The 19,829-nt window shown below is 40.2% G+C and overlaps 1 protein-coding gene across 2 annotated transcripts; it reads left to right on the top strand.

Annotated features, from left to right (window-relative positions):
* Nucleotides 1–5,420: 5,420 nt before the first annotated feature.
* Nucleotides 5,421–19,765, top strand: LOC306835899 (high affinity choline transporter 1-like; the record flags this gene model as incomplete). 2 transcript variants are annotated; one of them, XR_013780708.1, is made up of 9 exons in its annotated part: nucleotides 5,421–5,604; nucleotides 12,655–12,771; nucleotides 13,019–13,174; nucleotides 13,917–14,065; nucleotides 14,194–14,337; nucleotides 14,833–14,986; nucleotides 15,635–15,852; nucleotides 16,880–18,278; nucleotides 18,799–19,765. XR_013780708.1 is itself a non-coding variant. In XM_079362683.1 (8 exons), the coding sequence occupies 8 exons, from the start codon at nucleotides 5,421–5,423 to the stop codon at nucleotides 17,438–17,440; spliced, it is 1,683 nt and encodes a 560-aa protein (XP_079218809.1). In that variant the 3' UTR covers nucleotides 17,441–19,765. The 2 variants fall into 2 exon arrangements, 1 of the variants encoding a protein (XP_079218809.1); XM_079362683.1 differs by having other exon boundaries at nucleotides 16,880–19,765.
* Between the last annotated feature and the right edge of the window lie 64 nt (nucleotides 19,766–19,829).

Here is a 19,829-nt window from a genome sequence, read left to right on the forward strand (position 1 = left end):
TGCTTATGTGTGTGCTGTGTTTCTATTCATGAATTATAATTTACAAATTCCTTATTGATCCACCCCCAACCATTTGGAAAAACTTATTTGTTTAACTGTATCTCTCTGAAAGCGACAACGAAAAAGAGAATGGGGAAGTGAGTGATGAAGTAATTCTGAGGCAGTGAATGGATGGACTTTTTCTTGTGAAAAGTATTACTTTAGTACATCATCAGCCGTGTTACAGAAACTGTTCAATAAAGGATTTCCAGTAGGCCTCGTATTTGTGGATGTTACCGGTAGCCTATGTTGTCAGGACGCCGGCCTCGCTGCCCCTGCTGCAGGACACAGAGAAGAAGAGCAACCTTTGTCCCCAGCACTGTCCAGCTCTTCAACTCCTAAAATGATTTCCTATTTACTGTACTATAGTTCTGTTCACTACTGCATACAGTATCTGTTTAGTCCGATTGACCTTTTTTTTAAATTCAACTTTTTACTTTTGTATTTTAACTTTGTACTTACAGCTTGACACTTAATTCTTTTGTTGACACGGTATTAGTATAGCTGCGCTATCATTCATTTACTGCTCTGTGTGCCTTTGAATTGCTCTTTGAAACTCTGCCCACCACCGTTAGCCTGTGTTTTCGGGATGGCCACCCGCACCGCTTCTCCCAACTCAACCAGCTTTGATTGTGTGTTTGTTAATAAACTGAGGCGTTTGTGTTGAGAATCCAGCATCGTTGCAACACATTGCACTGATAGAAGGGTGTTGAAATGAGACATGTTCTTCATATTTTCAATCGAGTACATTTTTCTTGATTGAGCAAATTCTTAATGACCAATTAATCAATCATCGATTAATTGTTAACATCCTTACCTGATAAATTAAGCTTAACTAAAAACAAAGGTATTAAACTCAATAGAAACCGGGTAATTGGGATAATGAATTGAAAAAAATAAGTTATACAGCCTTATTATTGCAACCAGTAAATTTGCCCTCAGCAGTGAAGTAGTTTGCAGTGAAGTAGTCAATGTAGCAATGTAACAAGTGACTTGACACAATAAAAAATAAACAGTAAGAAAGAAATTAATCTTTTACTTGCCAAAACAGGTATGATTTGCAGGAGATTAGTCATTCAACAGGTAAATAAATCCATCAAGGAGCAGACAAAAAGGCAGTGAACAGCAGAGAAAAACTGCTGCTTCAGTATGCATGGTAAAGGAAAAGAACTGTCACTGACAATAAGGAAGGCCAAGACCAGATTATTCAAAACAAGTAACACCAATCAGGGACTGGCACACTGATGAGAGAAAACAAGCAGGAATGACAACAGTGAGAACAAAAATTAAACTAAATGAACAATGTTTAACAGTAAAGCACAGAGACAGACGCACAAACCTGACACAGAACACAAGGCAGACCAAATAAAGTATATGTGTGACTCACTGTCATAACACAAGACACTATGAAAACATGACAGCTTGAGCAAACTATGGGATGTTTATATGTTGGTATTAACCAAATGTGTAAAGGTACAAGGTGGTTTATGCAAAGGCAGTTTTGTTTTTTTATTATTTAAATATGCTTAATAGTCTGGAGAGCACAGTCATCATGCTGAGACGCACATAATGCTGTTGTTTACATGCTGATACTTTGTAGGAATAATGTTTAGCATGTAGTTTATTGCTCGAGTATGCATACATTAACCACATACCCAGAAAAAATGGAAAGCTGATGTTATACAAAGGTTACAGTAGCCTACTTTACACAATGGCTAACAGCTTCGACCGTTTGACGCCATGTGTACCAATCTCATCATATTCCTGTCTCTTTTCAACTGTACTATTTTTATTTTTTGTCAAAATTTTATCTGTGGTTTCACACACACAACAAGTAGCCAAACATACAAATACAAACAAACACAGTGTTGGCAAAAGAAACAATTAAGAAATCTTAATTTCTCTGAAGATCATCCACAAACACATCGGGGAGAACATCTGCAGCCAGATGTGTCTGCCTCCAAGTCATTTATCATCCTCTTAAAAGCATCCGGCGAGATCTTAAGTTTCAGCCCCTTTTGTTATTTGTTCCAAGTAAAGAGAGTTGCAAACTTAACGCCTTTTCCCCTGTTCAGTTCTGACTTTTGGAACAGGGAAAGAAAAGGTCCTGGGATCGTAGATTATAAATCCCTGTAGTTTTCTGACTGATAAAGGTCAAAAGGTATGACGGAAGAGGATTTAAATGTGTGGATAACAATACGCCAGTGTTTAAGTTTAAGCATGAACCTTAGGTCTCCATGATGCATGGTGTCCAGAGCATGTAAGCATTGTAAGGAGGCAGGATTAGATTCTTAAGTAGAATCCCAGTTTTAGCTTTAGCCTTTTTACCAGTTGTTGAATGTGAGGAGTAAAAGAAATAGACTCCTCTATTAAAATACCAAAATATCTGTACTTTGACATGTGGAGAAAAAGGAGTTTAGTTGGTTTAGATTTTACAATAGAAAATGATATAAAGGAAAAAGGGCCAACAAATCTTTCTAAAATAAATAAATAAATCAAGACCCATGTATTTAGTTACTTGGTACTTTATGTTGATATGACGCCTCACAATTTCAATGTCTTTTTTACCTTAAGAGATTCTCAATGTCATTGTAGAGCAATTAAATTTGTATGCTCTATAGCCTAACACAGGCAAGCATCTACACCTCAAAACAAAAGAATTATAGCACTTCCTCTGCACAGATAGATCGATCGATCGATCGATCGATAGATAGATAGATAGATAGATAGATAGATAGATACTTTATTGATGAAGGACATGTAGATGTCCTTGTTTAGATTACCACGCACCCACATGTTTTGGAACAAAGCTTGCCGGGGAGTCACAAAATGGAAAAGTACTGAGGAGCTGGAGGAGATAAATAGGTTACGCAAGCTAAACTTTCTGCCACACCCCTTGGCTCTGAAACATATATCAACTATCTCGCCTCTACAGTTTAACAGAGTTGCTGTCACTTAAATATGTTAATCAACAGTCTTCTGAGAAATGTCATTCACAAAGGAAAAGATGAATGTTGGCAACTGTTACCATAAAAATGTTACCTCTGATATGAGTCAGTTGAGAATATTATTTTTATATAACCTTTGTAAAGTACTTCAGTCTCACATTGCACCATAAAAAAATCAAGTCAAGTCAAGTCAGCTTTATTTATACAGCTCATATATAACAGCCAAGGCGGACCAAAGTGCTTACATTAAGTTCAGTACAAAACTATACAAATACACATTTAAAAACAAGTTAAAGCAATGAAAAACAGTTAAAGATCTTAAAGGTCTTAAACTGTTGAGTTGTGGCAGCAGATCATATAATAAAAGGTCTTTTATTCCAAAGTACTGGAGCATTTTGGGCATGTCCAGGAGCAGCTGGTTGGAGAACCTTAGTGCTCTGGATGGAGCATGATTATGAAGAAGTTCACATCGGTAGTGAGGTGCTGAGCCATTTAGTGATTTAAAAGCCAGAATTAAAATAGTAAAATCAATCCTGTTGCGAACAGGAAGCCAGTGGAGAGAACGGAGCACAGGGGTTATGTGGTTAGCAGGCAAGCAGCCGCATTTTGGACAAGCTGCAGGCATTAGATGGATGACTGATCCAGGCCAACATATAATGAATTACAGTCGTCCAGACAATGAATGTATTGCATGTATTACTCTTTCTAGATTATTTGCAGGGAGGTATGATTTTATTTTGGCTATGAGTCTGAGCTGGTAAACACTATCTGTTTTCCAAAATTAAAAACGTGATCTAAGTGCACACCAAGGGCCTGATTTACTAAGATCTTAATTAAAGAGGACTAAATTGCGTGTTCATTGCAAAAGTTTGCACGTTTGGCTTGTGGGCGTTTTGCGGGTGATTTGCGGGTGAATGACGTCAGGTGCAAACCTTGTGGAGGCGGTAGTATTTCAGTCAGACTTTTGTGTGTTCTACTGGTTTACATCACAGAGAGTTTGGACAGAAAGCTGGACAACTGCAAGCGCAAAATAGGTATTAGTTAGAGGCAAATGAACGTCCAGTATTTTCAAGAAATAGCAGATAAATATGAATATAACAAAAGGAAAAAGTGGCTCATAAGAAAACCTCGGTATCAAACACGGCCTCTCTTTTCTTCCAAGGTACGAGTGTTCATAACACTCGTACCTTGACTTCCTGAGTTGTCATGCCACCAACACTGGCTGGCCCATAATATGGTGCAATGCTGGCTGTTGACTGTACTGCCTATTCTTTGGTACGATGCGCTTTGCTTTTTATATGCCTTGTGACATCTGCCTTTCCTTGATGGGCACAGTTGTTCTCGTGTCTGCATATAGAGCACCAAAAGTAGGAGGTTGTTGTGCCTACAGTGATAAAGGGCCATTCTGCTGTCCACTCCCTTTTAAAAGTGCACCTGTAGGTGGCTGCTCAACTCTTTGCCTTCTGCTTCTTCCCTCATTTTCAGGGGGGGCTATCACTGGCACTGCCCAGAATGACAGCAGATCTCTCTGCTGTCTCTTCCTCTTACCGAGCATCTTTCAAAAGATAGCTACATATTACTGTTTGATTGAATACTGTTTTACAGTGGTTCTCAAAGTGGATTCCAGGGACTCTGTGGGTTCCCTTAGGGGGGTCTAAATGGACCCTTACAAGGTCTGTAACTCTGACAGTGTACAAATGGAACCATGTCCATTTGGTTCCATTTGTACACTGTCAGAGTTAAGGATAGACCTTGAAATTTAGAATGTTGAGAAACACTGCTTTAGGGGGGTCTAAATAGATACAAGTCTGTAACTCTGACACACACACACACACACACACACACACACACACACACACACTGAGACTAACATTAGAGTCTCTTTTTCAAGTGTGAACTGGCCAAGAGAAGAGGCAAATAAATGTTGCACAGCTCTGCAACAAATACAGGACAATGATGGACGTATAGCAGCCTTAAAACAGTACATATTATTGGTTTATATTGTGTGGTGCCTTCCGTGGTTAGATTTAGGCACAAAGGACTGATGGATTGGTCTGGGATTGGTTTTCTCGGTCTGTCGAGTTACTCGAACTACGGCAAGCCGCGAGGACCAAAGTTTATTATCATGGGAAAAAAATAGAGTATTGAATGGGAAAATATAAGCGTGAGAAATGTCAAGTGTGGTGTGAGAATGGGTCAAATTGCATGACTGTCACACTCAAAGTGTGACACTTGGCAGCTCTGGTTGAAGCATGTTTGTGCACAGACTATCACACAGCCTTACATAGCCAGTATCAGCATGCCCTAATTGAGGTTTCAGTCATGTTTTAGTTCTGGAATGAAACCCGACTGGATGGACCTGTTCGTCTGACTGATTACATACTCTATATCAGCAGAAACAAACAGCCTCTGGTTGAAGCAGACTGTTTGATCATGGCTGTCAACATCCCAGGACTGATAGCAATGGTGTTCTTTTACCTGCTGGTTCTGGGAACCGGCATCTGGGCTTCTTTCAAGTCCAAAACGGAACAGAAAAGAAGTGCAGCAACTGGAATGGATATGACTCTACTGGGAAATAGGAGAATTAGCTTGGTGGTGGGAATCTTCACAATGACAGGTGAGTAGAACACAACTTAGACAATATAGAATGACAACTGCAGAAAGGAGAAACAGGAGGAAAAAAAAAAGTTTCATCACTGCACTGCAGGTGTTGCATACGTTAATCTATTCATCTGGAGCAGCAATTATGAAAGTTAAGTGATTAAAACATCTGTGTGTAATGGTAAATTTACCCAATAACAAAATGCATTGATTGTAAAGCAGAAGTAATCCGTACAATACGAGGTTGGTCATTTGTCATCCAACACGGCTGTTGTATCTCATTCATACATTTTTTATTCCAGGTTTAGTACTATTAAAAAGCCCCCAATATCTTATAAACGGTGCAGATCAAGAATAAAATAAACAAATGAGTTTATTCACTGCATCAGAATCAAAGTTGTCCAGCCTCCCGCTTTTGTACACTGAAATCGAATACAACAGATGTTCACATATACACATACATCTGATTTAATCAATTTATCCGCACTCAATAGATGTATTGTCATGGTCCCGAACACAATGCGTAAATTAAAGCTTGTCTTTGTCTGGTTGCATGCTGAACTTGAATAAAACTGACATGAGCATTTCATATTAGCCTGTGTAGGTGTCAAAAACAATCCAAAAAACACTCAGGGGTCAGAACAAGAATCAATACAAAAGAATGCTGGGACGCTGCTACTGAAGAGACCAGACGAACTGGCACGGAGTGAGGGGAAGACAGACAGGGGGTGGAGTTAACAAGACACAGGTGAGACACATCAGGCAATCACCAGGCTGAGACACACTGAGGGAAGGGCATGCAGCCAACAAACCTGAAACGAGACACAGGGTGAGTAACCAGTAAACAAGCACAGGACATGATACATGAGGAAAACAGAAAATAAACAGACACTTAACCCAGGGATGTGACACAATGGAGATCGTGCCTTCTCCATTGGAGGATCACAACGACGGAACTCTTGACCTCCAACCATCCGTCTTTCGCCCACTATTGATGTTTTCAAACCTGCCTTAAAACATACTTACCGTTTTAACGTTCAATAATCTATGAAGTTAACAAAATTCCATCGCTCTGTTAGTCTTGTGCTACACTGGACTGAAATTGTTTCTTAATATGTTGTTGTTGCTTTGTTTTAATGTTTAATGTTTTTTGTTTTTTTAAAATCTGCATTGTCCAGCACTTTGGATGAACTGTGTTGAGTGTAAAGTGCTTTATAAATAAAGTTGAGTTGACTAATATCAATATTCCTTTCACCTTAGTATTAAAATGTGAATGATAGCCTGTCCCACCCATGGCTTTTATACTCTGCAGAATCAAGAAGCAGGAGGCGGTCTGCATGACCATGATCAGGAAGCAGGGAGCGTTCTGCAGAATCAGGGAGCGCTTTGCGGAATCAGGATCAGGAAGCAGGATGCGCTCAGTGAAATCAGGAAGCAGGGGCTCTGAGGCATAAGGAGGCTGAGGCCTGGGGCCTGCTGAGGCTTAAACTGAGCACTGGGCCGAGGCTTTGTTTAAGGCCTTGGTTGAGGCTTGAGCTGCTGTGGATGACTCGACTCAGAGGCAAAAACTTTGGTAAACACTTGAGTTTATCTCCTCTTGGGCTGCAGAAAAAGCTGCCAACCTTTCTACGTCTGAACAAGCTCTTTTAAAATCGTTGTTAATACATAAGAGGTTATAAGCAAGCTCACGTAAATTCAAAGATCCGGCTGGGTCCATGTTGGTCAATTCTTTCTGCCATGGACATAGGTGGAAATACAGGGCAGGAGGACCAAAGTGCAGCAACAAAAATAGTTTATTAAAACAAAGGGCAAAACCAAAACTCGCTTGTATAATAAATCCAAAAACATCCAAAAGATATTCAGAAAAAATAGTACATTTGGTAGCTTACACAAAATGAGGCGAGTTTCAGATTTTGTTTTATTTATTTTTTTATTTTTATTTTTTACAACATTGTTTATTCATAGTGTCATCACTGTACTGTCTCAATTTAGGCCTAGGTAGGCTACACTGTACTGGAGGAGTATCTGCACCTAGGTCCAAGTCTTTCAGGTCATTAGAAAGATCTTGAGGTGGGAATGAATCCATAACCTCCTTGCTGTAAGAAGCAATTTTGTGCAGCCTCAGGTTAGAGTTTGGAATAATGTCCTGAGTCCTCTTCAGTAAACTGATTGCATCTTCAGTACTGGGAAGAGACTTAAGCCATCGCCAACATAGAAATCGCGATTAACAAACTGCTGAACCTCAAGGTCATGGTGTGGTTCTTCTTCCTTTACCGATTCTCTGAGGCAGTAAATGGCGACTGCTGGACTTGGACTGTTTCCGAAGACATGTACAGTCATGCGGTACTTGACAACATCTTGGGTAGGATCATTGTCTTAGAACCAAAAGAACCGCAAAAAGTTTCTGTCTCGCTCACAAGGAAGCAGTAGAACATTTGTTTAATATCTGCTGTCACAGCGATGGCTTCTTTTTGAAATCTAATGAGGACTCCCAAGAGGGTATTATTGAGGTCAGGGCCTGTTAGTAGGACGTCATTGAGCGAAACCCCCTAATACTGGGCGCTGGAGTCAAAAACCACTCTGACGTTGCCAGGATGGTACATTCCAAAGTCAGATACCACCGTTCCTCGTTTTCCTGAAGGGGAGGTGCAACCTCAGCATGTCCAGTCTCTAATATTTTTTCCATGAAAGAGAAAAAATGCTTTCTCATCTCTGGCTTCCTCTCCAGACTTCTATTGAGAGAGGAGAAGCGTTTGAGGGCCTGGGTTCTGTTGTCAGGCAGACGTTGCCTTGGCACTTTGAAAGGCAAAGGAGCTATCCAGCTATTACTGTCATCCTTCTAGAGACCCTGCTCCATTATAGCCATACAGGTAAGATCCTCAATGGATGGTCCCAACTTCTGGTCACCGCTGGCCACCTGGCACTGTTCGGCCTAAGCAGGTATCATCGCCCTCAAAGCTCTCTTTAAGTCGCACTTCATTGAGTTCTGATGATTGAAGACCATATTTCTTTTTGACGTTGAGAATGTTGGGACAAGGTTTGATAACAGTAGGACGGCCTCTTTCCAGGCTTTGGTGTTCACATTCAGTGGCCTGTGAGCACCACCCAAACAGACATTTCCAATAATCACCCATCCCAGGTCAAGCTTCTGTGCATAGGGAGTGTCAGGCAAACCGTTTATATGTTCGTTAACCTTGTGAAGTCTGATGACATCCCGGCCAAGTAGGATCATGATACGTGCGTTGGGATCCAGTTCTGGAATGAGGTGCGCTATGGGTTTTAGGTGAGGATGGAAAAGCAGCACTTGGCGTCGGAATCTCTGCATTCCAGTAGTCTTGGTAAATGCTGAACTGTATTACCATCGAGTGACTCTATACAGAAGCCTGAAGCTGTCCTGCCTATGTTTTCAGGTCTTCAAAGAGTATGAAGCAGTGGTTCCTTTTATGTTGAACGTATCAAAGAATTCTGAGCAGGCTAAAGATCTATTACTTTGTTCATCCATGATGATGTATACTTTCATGGCCTTATAATGGGATCCTGCAGGATAGATTTTTGCCAAGAGAATCTTTGAGCAAGATCTGTTGGTGAGATCTCCTCCACAAACCTGCGTGCACTGAGCTGTAACCTTTGGTGTTTGTTCAGGGTATTGCTCCCCGCCTTGACCTGAAGAGGGTCTTGATTCACTGGCCAGTGAGAAAGGTCTTTCGTTGCTCTATGGGTTTTGCACGAAATGCCCTGCATTTTTGTAGAGAATGAAATTTTTTGTGGATTGGAAATTTCTTATCCGGGTCATCCTCTCTCTTTGCATTTCTCTCTTGAACAAAGCTGGCATGAGCTGCTACTTCAGTTTTGTAAACAGAAACCTCTTTTGATCTACTTGGTTTCCATGAAGGCTTTTCCATTTTGTTGGAATCTGCTTGGGCTGATAGAATGAAACTGGGATCATTCTTGATTTGTGCCTGCTGGTGGATAAAGTTGACGAAAACAGAAAAGGGAGGAAATGCAACCTGAAAATCTCATTTGAAGCTCGACCAGCCACTTCTCCTGTAGGGTGTATGGTAGCTTTTGAACTATCGGGTTAATTCCTCTGGCTGTGTCAAGATAGGTAAGGCCAGGAAGATCTCCTTCAGATTTCGCAGCATCTAGTTCCAACAGCAGATCGCTTAAACCTCTCAGTTTATAAAATTCTTTGTTGTTTATTCTTGGGAAGCTACCTAGCTTCTGAAACAAAGCTGTTTCGATTGCCTCAGCTGAGCCATAATATTCATCAAATCCACTCCATATCATATTTAGCCCCTTCGCTGGCTGGTTTATGTGGACAGAACTGATGCGCTTTGCATGTTCAGCTGATTCTTTTCCCAACCATTTCAAAAGAAGATCCATTTCTTCATTGTATGTCAGATCCAATCCTCATACTGCATTTTGAAAGGAACATCGTCAAGCTCTCTAGCTTTCAGGTTGGTCATTAAATTGCAGCAGACCCGAAGTGATAACCTCACATCGTGCCAGAAATCTTACAAAGTCAGTCATGTGGGAAACAGTAGCATGTGTGGGTTGCAGACCAGACATATGAGGGTGAGATGCCTTAACATCAATGTCCCTATGAGAAGAATAATGCATTGGCTGGCTATGTGGCGAACACCAACTTTCTTCTTTGTCATCACTAAATGTTACACCTTGAAAAGGCTTGTTACATTAAGCTGGAGTGTCATCAATGTTCCAATTAAGAAAGGGGTTGAGAGACATAGGATAGGATATAACTTTATTGATCCCCAATGGGGAAATTCGGGCGTTACAGCAGCAGCAGCAGTGCAGAATCAAAAACAAAAGTCAAAATCGAATAAAAAAGTAACAACATAAACATAAATACAATCCAGGTAGTAAGGGGGGGATATATACAGAGGACTATAGCACGGTGGACTCAGCAGGGCAATGGAAAAGATATAATAATACTGTGCAGTGAATGGCATGTTAAAGTTAAAGTGACCAGTGAAAGAATTTAAAGTGGCATTGTGATCAGAGGGTTATGTAAACAGTATTGACAGTTATAGTAATAAGTTATAAGCATAATAAATATAGTGCAGTTTGACTGGAGTATAGATATATAGTTATAAGAATATAAGAGTGTATTGTAATAATGTAATATGTAATATAGATAGTATAGTATAGATATAATATAATAATAAAGGTAACATAATAACATTGTAATAATATTGTATACTATATATAAAGAGAATATATATAAATACAGGCTAGCTCCTGCTGTTGTACAGCCTGATTGCTGTGGGGACGAATGAGCGTCTGAAGCGTTCTGTTTTGCTCCTGGGGGGGAGGAGGCGTTGGCTGAAGGAGCTGCTCATCTCCCACAGCTCGTCATGGAGAGGGTGAGAGGAGTTATCCAGGATGGATATGATTTTGTCCTTCATCCTCCTCTCCGCCACTGTCTCCAGAGTCTCCAGTTCTAGGCCAACGACAGAGCGGGCCTTCTTAACCAGTTTATTAATCCTGTTTGCCTCACCAGCCTTGATGCCCCCCCACCAGCACACCACAGCAAAGAAAAGTGTGCTGGCCACCACAGACTGGTAGAAGGCCTTGAGGAGTCTGTCGCAGACACTGAAAGACCTGAGTCTCCTCAGGAAGAACAGCCTGCTCTGTCCTTTCCTGAAGATGGCTTCAGTGTTATGGGACCAGTCCAGCTTGTTGTTAATGTGAACCCCAAGGTACTTGTAGGAGTCCACCCTCTCCACTTCCTCCCCCTGAATGATGACTGGGGCAGGGGGGCACCTCTTCCTCCTGTAGTCCACTACCATGACATGTGGCATGTGTTTACTTGGAGTATGTGAGGAAGTATCATGGGAGTTGTGTGTTAGCAGTAGGAGCAACAGTTATTTCAGTCTTGAGGCCTGGGTTGTAAACAGACTGGGTGAGGTACTGTGTGTAACTGCTTTACCTCGTCTTGAAAGAGTTGTTCCTCTTCTGACGCCAACGTCCTTATTCCACACATATTCTTGTGTGCGCTGAGCAGAGTCAAAACGAGTTGATATTAGTGGGAGTCTACAGCTGTGTCTTTCCTCATTGTCAGCCACTGCTGCCTCAAAGACTCCAACTTTTGCCTCAGCGACAGCAACTTCTTTCTCTATGGCGAGCATCTCCATTGTAGCCTCAAGCTGGGCTTTTCCCATTCTTATTTTAATTTCCTTCTCTGTGTACAGCAAACGTGCCTTGGCCGCTTCAGCCTTAGCTCTTGCTGCTATAGCAGCAGCATTAGTGGATGATGATCTAGAATGTGATGAATGGGAGGCATAAGACCTAGTCGTCAAAGTACCTGAATATTGCAGACAAGTTAATTTTACACAGAGTAGCTATGATGCTGGTTACCACAATCTTCTTAACTGCTTTCCTTCGTCTGTAGAGTGCTGTCTTTTCACTGTACTAAGTCTCTCCCGTTTCATTATTGAACGAGAGCACTGGCAGCAAGTGTCAACATCTTCTTCACATTACGACTCTGAAGACCGAGTTAGTTGCTGTCCACAGGTTTACTAATGATTGAAGTTGTGAAACTACAAATAAAACATGAAACAATAGATTACTTAAATGTACTCATACAGAGTCCTTGACATGCATACACTGTTCACAGCAGTACCAAATAACTTAAAACAAGACGAAACAATGCAAAGTTACAAAATTATAAAACAGCATAAAATACTGTAAACTTAACAAATATCTGCAAGTAATCAAAGATCAATATCATATAAACAATATACATACAGACGATGCCTCGAAAGTCAAAGGATGAAGGCAGATGGCGAAGGATTGTGGAGAGTGTCAGCAGTATGTGATCTTGATAAGCATGTAGCTACTTTCTGTCACATGACACCTGAAACCTAACTTAAAGTCAACCATTAGGGGGCAGATAACACTCAAAGTTACAGCTGTAGCAGAACAATTACTATAGAATGGTTGAAGGTTGATCAGCAATGATGAAGTATTACTAAACCTCTTCTCTGTTAAAATAGCTGCCAATGTCATAAAAAAGGTATTTACTGATTGTATTTTCATCCTGCAGCTACGTGGGTCGGAGGAGGCCTAATTGTTGGCACTGCTGAGATGGTGTACACACCTTCAATGGGATTAACCATGGCATTGGTGATGGTGACAGCATACAGTTTATCTTTTATTATTGGTAAGAGTTTGAAATTAAATCTGACTGGATACTGTCTTTGATTGACTGACAATAATTATGAGCCACACAAATAGAAGTGCAGTATCATTTTACAAGGAATGATTGTCTAGGCTAATTCAGAAAATTGAGAATTTTTTTTTTGATGTCTTGGGGTGTAAGGAAAATTTACATTGACATTCATAATTTTTGTTGTTACTAAGTTTTGTTCTCTCTTTTTTCTTTTTTTTTTTTTTTTTTTTTCGTTCAGCTGGATATATATTTTCGAAGCCAATGAGGGATAGATGCTGTGTGACGATGCTGGACCCTTTCAAAATGAAGTATGGAAAAGCACTAACGGCTGGACTGGGCCTGGTTTCACTTTTTGTTGATGTGATCTGGATACCCAACGCACTAATTGGTTTAGGTACTTTTTTGTAAGCACGTTACATTCAGATGTATATGTAATATGTTGCTTAAATATGTCTAATGCAATAAATGTTTACCAAGAGTTTGTAAGTTAACCTTGGCTGGTTCTGACCGGGATGGAACCTAAATAATTAGATAAGGCTCAAACAAAGGAGACCACAACATAAAAGTTGCCATACACATTATATGGTTTTAACCCAAAGTTTTTGTATAATTGAAAACATCATGCCCAGAATAAATCAAAAGTTAATAAGGAACCAAAGGGACTGGAGACCCTGGCAAAAAATAACAAAAGTTGGGAAGGTGTTGAGCCAGCATTAGTAACCGTGGCAATATACTAATTGAAGGAGTGAACCACCATCGTAGGAATGAAAACACAGGGTCAACCCTGACCACACTAACTCTAAATCCTGCTTCGTAGGCCCCTGGTATCTCCAGCCCAAACTAAAACAACAAAACCCAGCAATCAAAGCACACAAGTATTCCTATAATTTCGAAATAGAGTGAATGAAAACAAAAGAGGGCAGCTTTTCTTAGATTCAAAAGAGATGCAAGATTTTATTCTAAAGCTTTAACCTTTTTACTGGCAACTCTTCAATTAAAATACCAAGATATGTATAGCTTAAAACAGACCCAGTTTGTGGATGGGATTTTTACTTGTGGAACCACACTGTTGAGCCCTATGGAAGCACACAACACATGTAAATACAGAAAGACTGGTTAAACTATGATTTTCATAGGAGGAATCATGAATGTGGTGTTGGATTTACCTTTTGCTGTTTGCATCTGGATTTCTGCTGCTGTTGCCATTGTCTACACACTTCTGGGAGGTCTCTACTCTGTAGCATATACAGATATTATACAGCTTGTACTCGTTTTCATCGGATCGGTGAGTATAAAGTTGATTACGGTTTTTGTCTTTTTGTCATTTTTAGTTTTTTTCTTCTTCAACTTTGTATTAATTAATAAGTGACATCCTTTCTATGTTTATCATTTGTGTTTTATGTATTTCTACAGTGGGTCAGTATCCCCTTTGTTTTGATGAACCCTTCCACCATGGACATTAGCCAAACATTGATGAACAACACTTTACATGCTCCCTGGATTGGAACACCAGAGCTAAAAATGACCTGGAGGATTATTGACGATTTCTTATTCTTTGTAAGGAAGCCAAAAAATGACCACTATCAAATGCACTTTACTGTAGACCTGTAACAAATATGTAGAAGGAATTTCTTGTGCTTCAGCCACTCCACAAAGGCGGTTGATGCTCTCAGAGAAGGACTTATCAGGTACAAAATATGTTGGTCAGTGGATACCTTCTTTCAAACAGGATCCAAAGAGAATACAAGAAAATATAATTCTCTTAGGGCAAATTCAATAAAGGTACAAAGGATTAATGTTCCGACAATCGACAGAAAGGTATCTACTCAATTATATCTTCTGTAACAATATGTATTAATCAGTAGCCAACTTTCAATGGTATAACTTAAGAATTAGACATCTTTCTCTGATAACATGACTGACATTATGGAGAATTAAATTATGGTAGGTCTATGGTCTATACAGCTTTACAATATGGGATGCAGCGCATGAAAAAAATCCTGCTAAATCCTTCTAACCTGCAAAAAATTAACAACACTCTCTGATTTTAAGGCACTGGGGAGTCTGGGATATCAATGTGTTCACCAGAGGACCTTGTCAGCTTCTTCAACAGCCACAGCCAAGATCACTTGCCTTATCGCTGGTTTCAACATTTTTTTGTTTGCTATACCTCCTATACTGGTCGGAGCAGCAGCTGCATCCACAGGTAATAAAGTTTTTCTCCTCTTTGTGAAAAAAACATCTTAAAAAAATTGTCAGTTTCAAGGCATCACATGTATACAGTGTGCACCACCACCTTAACCATGGCAACCTTAGAGGCCAAGTGCCTTACATTAAACGGTCATTATTGCAATGATGTAAAAAAGTACAAAATACAAATAAAAATCAACTTCACTTCAAATCATATAATGTCTAACATCTCAACCTGAGAGAAAGATCTATAACAGGGGTGCTCAATACATCAATCAAAAAAATAGCTCAGCGCTCCGTGCCTCCGTATTTTCCCCTTAAAGGGATACTTCACCCATTTACATGAAGCTGTGTATCATTAGAAACATGGTAGTAGTGTTGAATGGCCGTGAGTCCAGCCCTCATTTTGCCCTGAGACGAGAAAAATGTGTTTTTCTTTGCTTGAAAGTTTTCTTCATGTGATGCAAAAAGCGTCATATTGCGTATTGCAATTCCAAAGAATTGATAGCTTAATTTATTAATTTATTTATGCTCCGTCTTTTAACAAAGATCGACTAGTATCTATAAGTTTCACATTTTATCACACAGCTCTAAAGCAGTTTCTTCTTTCAAATTCAAAGCCATTAATGTGGCAGTTTTTAAGTCTTTTGCCTGTATGTCTCAGATTGGAACTTGACGACCTATGGTTCTCCATCTCCTTATGAACGTGGGGAAGCAGCTTTTGTTCTTCCCTTTGTCCTGCAACACCTCACTCCATCTTACATCTCCATAATCGGTATTGGATGTGTGGCGGCGGCTGTGATGTCATCTGCTGACTCCGCTTTGCTTTCAGCATCTTCTGTCTTCACTGTCAACATATACAAGGGCCTCCTAAGGCCTCAGGTAGTAATCATGCAATTTCTTATTTGTTGAATCACAACAAAAAAGCTGGCCTCACTGGTATGTGTCAAGTTGGTGGGTATGACATCAAATTTAAAATTTGGGAATAGAGCGCAGAAGAGAATGGATGGTATTGTTTTACTTTTGGGGTTGCTCTGTTAGGTCAAGACACCTATTTTGTCCTTTTCCTAAATGTTGTAAAAAGAAATCTGACTCCTTTAAATCATTACCTCGGATATTAACCTGGGTTGCAATCGTTTCCCTTATTAACATACAGATGCTGGATTAGTTCACTAAGTCTGAACCTTGGCTATTTTTCCCTGAACCCTTTTATACACTAGACAGAGATTATCTAGCCAAATTATGAATTTTTAGATGTGTGATGTCCATCCTCCAATTGGCACAACTTTCTTCTATCCAAATTATGCATCTTTGGATGTGTGGTTCCCTTCCTCCGATTGGGGCAACTTCCTTCCATCCATTCCTCCAGACAATCTGTCGGAAGAGAAATCTCTTACATAACCTGTCTCTTGTTACAATGTCTAACATCTGGTGTGCAAAAAACAACTCCTTTTAAGGAGGTGATCATGTCAGTGATTAACGGTTAAGGCTCAAAAACCTGTGTTGGTGCAAGTTTCCACAGAGAGATACACCTTAATGTAATGATAAGTCAGACAATAAGATTAATACACAAACTTAGAATAAAACATGGTAATAAAGTAACGGTATACTAATAATAACAATAAAGACATGAGGTTTTTAGACCAATGTTTAACCAGGCTGTAAACAACTTTTTTTGTTCTGTAAAAACAGACATTTTTGAATTAGTGTGTATCTGACTTCTGGGGCTTCTGCACCCGCTGGACACTCAATGAACTGCAGGTTTTTAGACACCATTACAAGTGGATGATGAAAACATGCCGAAAGAGAGTAAACAAGGTAATGAGCAATAAAAGAAGATGCGTACAGAATATAATCAGCATAGTTAAAAATTCTTTCTTTCTTCCATTTTACTGTCTTTCTTCTCCAGGCTTCAGACAGAGAGCTACAGTGGGTGATCCGTGCTGCTGTGGTGGTAGTGGGCCTGGTTGGTACATCACTCACCAGCCTGAAAAACAGCGTCATCTTGTTTTTGTTTCTTGGTGGTGAATTAACGTACATCTTTATTTTCCCTCAACTCGTCTGCGTCCTCTTCTTCAACATCTCCAATGGTTATGGAGCAGTTCTGGGTTTTCTTGTGGGATTGGTGTTAAGACTGCTGAGTGGAGACCCATCACTTGGATTAGCACCAGTCCTACACTTCCCAGGATGCACTCTTGAGGATGGCGTTTATGTCCAGTATGCTCCAGTCAAGACCATCTCAATGCTGTCTGCAATTGCTACCATCTTGGTTTTCTCCTACCTGGCTTCTGTGCTCTTCAACAAAGGCCTGATTCCTGAGAAGTGGGATGTGTTTAAAGTGAAAGCCCAACACTCACCTGAACAGCTATCAGAAATAACTGCAGCCACAGAGCAAAATGAAAAAATTAAATCGAACACAAAGAACTCCAAGACCGAGGCATCTGAGCCAATGATTAGCACAAGCTGTTAGTGCTCATGTGTGTGCTGTGTTTCAAGCAAGGGATCATATCCCGTCCATAGAATGCAACGGGGTGAAGAGATGGTGTCTTCACTCAGAGAACCAAGGTTACAACATAACCCGACGTTCACCACTTTTGCAAAAGCCTCAGGCCCCTTGTCCACCTGGAATTTTTGCTTTTCAGCGCTAGAGTCTTTTTTCAGTTGTTTTCAATGCGTAGAGAGCGTTTGTAGCAGAAAGCAGCCCTGTGGATGAAAAGCGCAGCGTTCAGTGTCTTTGTGTTCTCACTTTGAGCATAGATTCACCCAGCTAATGGCTTTTTTTCAATTTATTGTCCCAATTACCTGTTTACCTGTTTTCTATTGAGTTTAGGACCTTTATTTTTAGTTAAGCTTAATTTAAGTTTCAGGATGGGAAGGTCTGCAATTGAGGTGGTTTTACATTGATTTTGTTCCAGTTGTAGCTATTGGTTGTTGTGTTTTTCCTTTTGAGTCCATTTGAATAAATATTGTATTTGCTTTGGCAGATGGTGTATGTTGACTTGGGTTTTTGTTATGTAGTTTTGTTAAATATTTGATTTTTGTGTCCAGTTATATTTCTTGTTTTTGTTCCTGTTTTTTTCTTGTGTAATGAATATCATGTTATTATTCCTCTTATTACTGTTTTGGCTTTTTCACATAAAAGTGAATGTGAGATGTTTGGAGAGTCATTCACCTCCAGAAAGAATGTCCACTCTCTCCTGAACAATGAGAAAAAATCAGCCCGAAGCTGCAACCAATGACAGGACTGAAGGCGATCGAGGTCCCAAGGGGCAAAATGCTGCAAAAAGAAGCTCTCAGTAACTGTAGATGTTGCACCCCTGTAAGGGGAGAAATAACGAGAGAAACAAAACGTGTTGTTGCTGCCTCTCATTCGTTTTAATGAATAAATCATGTAATAACACAACGACAAACATGACTCAAACATGAGCACTCTCTCTCAACAGACGCACCAAACGTGTCTCTATCGTGCTCCCGATCCAGCTAACATGCTAACATGCACGCAACACAGCAACCACACTCACACTCAGACCGCACAATAAACAACCAAACTACTGAATACACGGAAAATACATGACATCTCTTGTCCATGTGAACTTACAAATCCTATTTACATTTGTTCATTTACTTTTATACAATATCCTTACCTGTAAGGGGAGAAATAACGAGAGAAACAAAACGTGTTGTTGCTACCTCTCATTCGTTTTAATGAATGAGGCTCAGACAACACGCTCCCCCTCGTGGCGCAAACCCGGAAATGTACAACAATAACAAACAGTAAATCCGGTCTTAATACTTTCACCAACACAATTTTATATCCATTACATAGAGACCATGGGTCCAGTGTCCACCAATCATGGGACGGTGACGCCACCCAATGTAACATCACTGTGGGGGCAAGATGACAGTAACTTGTCCACAGCCCCCCCTTGTGAGCCAGTCAATTCCCTATCTGAGCTGTTGCATTTTCTACGCCACCCGAAGGAATTTCACCCCTTCGACTTAAACCAGAACAAGGTCACACAGGTTCAAAATCACTTCTTAGGCAGAGATGTGGTTCAAAATAGGAACACTGATTTTTAAACAAATTGTCCTTTTTAACCAATTTTGTTAAATGAAAGATTTGTACCTAGAATCAGCTGTCATTCCTTTCTCTGTTTTCCTGAGTCCTGATTGCCCTGATTGTCCTCACCTGTATCCTTACCTGCACACTGTCTCGTTGCTCCCTGATTGTGTATTTAATCCAGTGTGTCCTTCCTCATGTTGATAGTTCGTAGTGCTTTCCCTCTTGTTACCTCATCCTAGCAGTTTTGTTCTATGACCTTGTGTATGATTTCTGCCTGCTTATTTGACTCTGCCTGTTGCCTGCTCCTCTGAATTATTTGCCTCTCTGTCTACTCTTGTGCCGAAGATGCCCACATTAAAAGACTGTTTTCGAACAAACCTCACAGTCTGCGTATGTGTCCGTACATTGTCTGCTATTGTGTCAGTACGAACTGGCAACCTAAGGAAGGACAATTCAGTTGTTTTGGGGATTTTTTGAATATTGAGTTAAAGTAAACATAAAGGCATAAGGGCCGCTATGGTTGTCAATCGTCTCTTCCAAACTGACAAAAAGAAATGCAATTTTAATGTTAAAATGTGTTTTATGTGTCTGAAGAGTAAATATCTTCTTGTGGAAACATGACATTCACTCGTGATCATTTATTTACATTGTTTCGGGCCGTAAAACAAAGTAACTGATGTCAGCAGGGATCAAGCTCAGTGTTACAGGCCCCTGTTGGCCCCTGCTTATAGGCCCAGGTGATGGTTGTTATGTTTGTTTGTGTTTAACTCTCAATAAAAGAAAATTCAAATTCAAA

Source organism: Symphodus melops, assembly GCF_947650265.1.
Source record: "Symphodus melops genome assembly, chromosome: 15".
NCBI classification, from domain to species: Eukaryota; Metazoa; Chordata; class Actinopteri; order Labriformes; family Labridae; genus Symphodus; species Symphodus melops.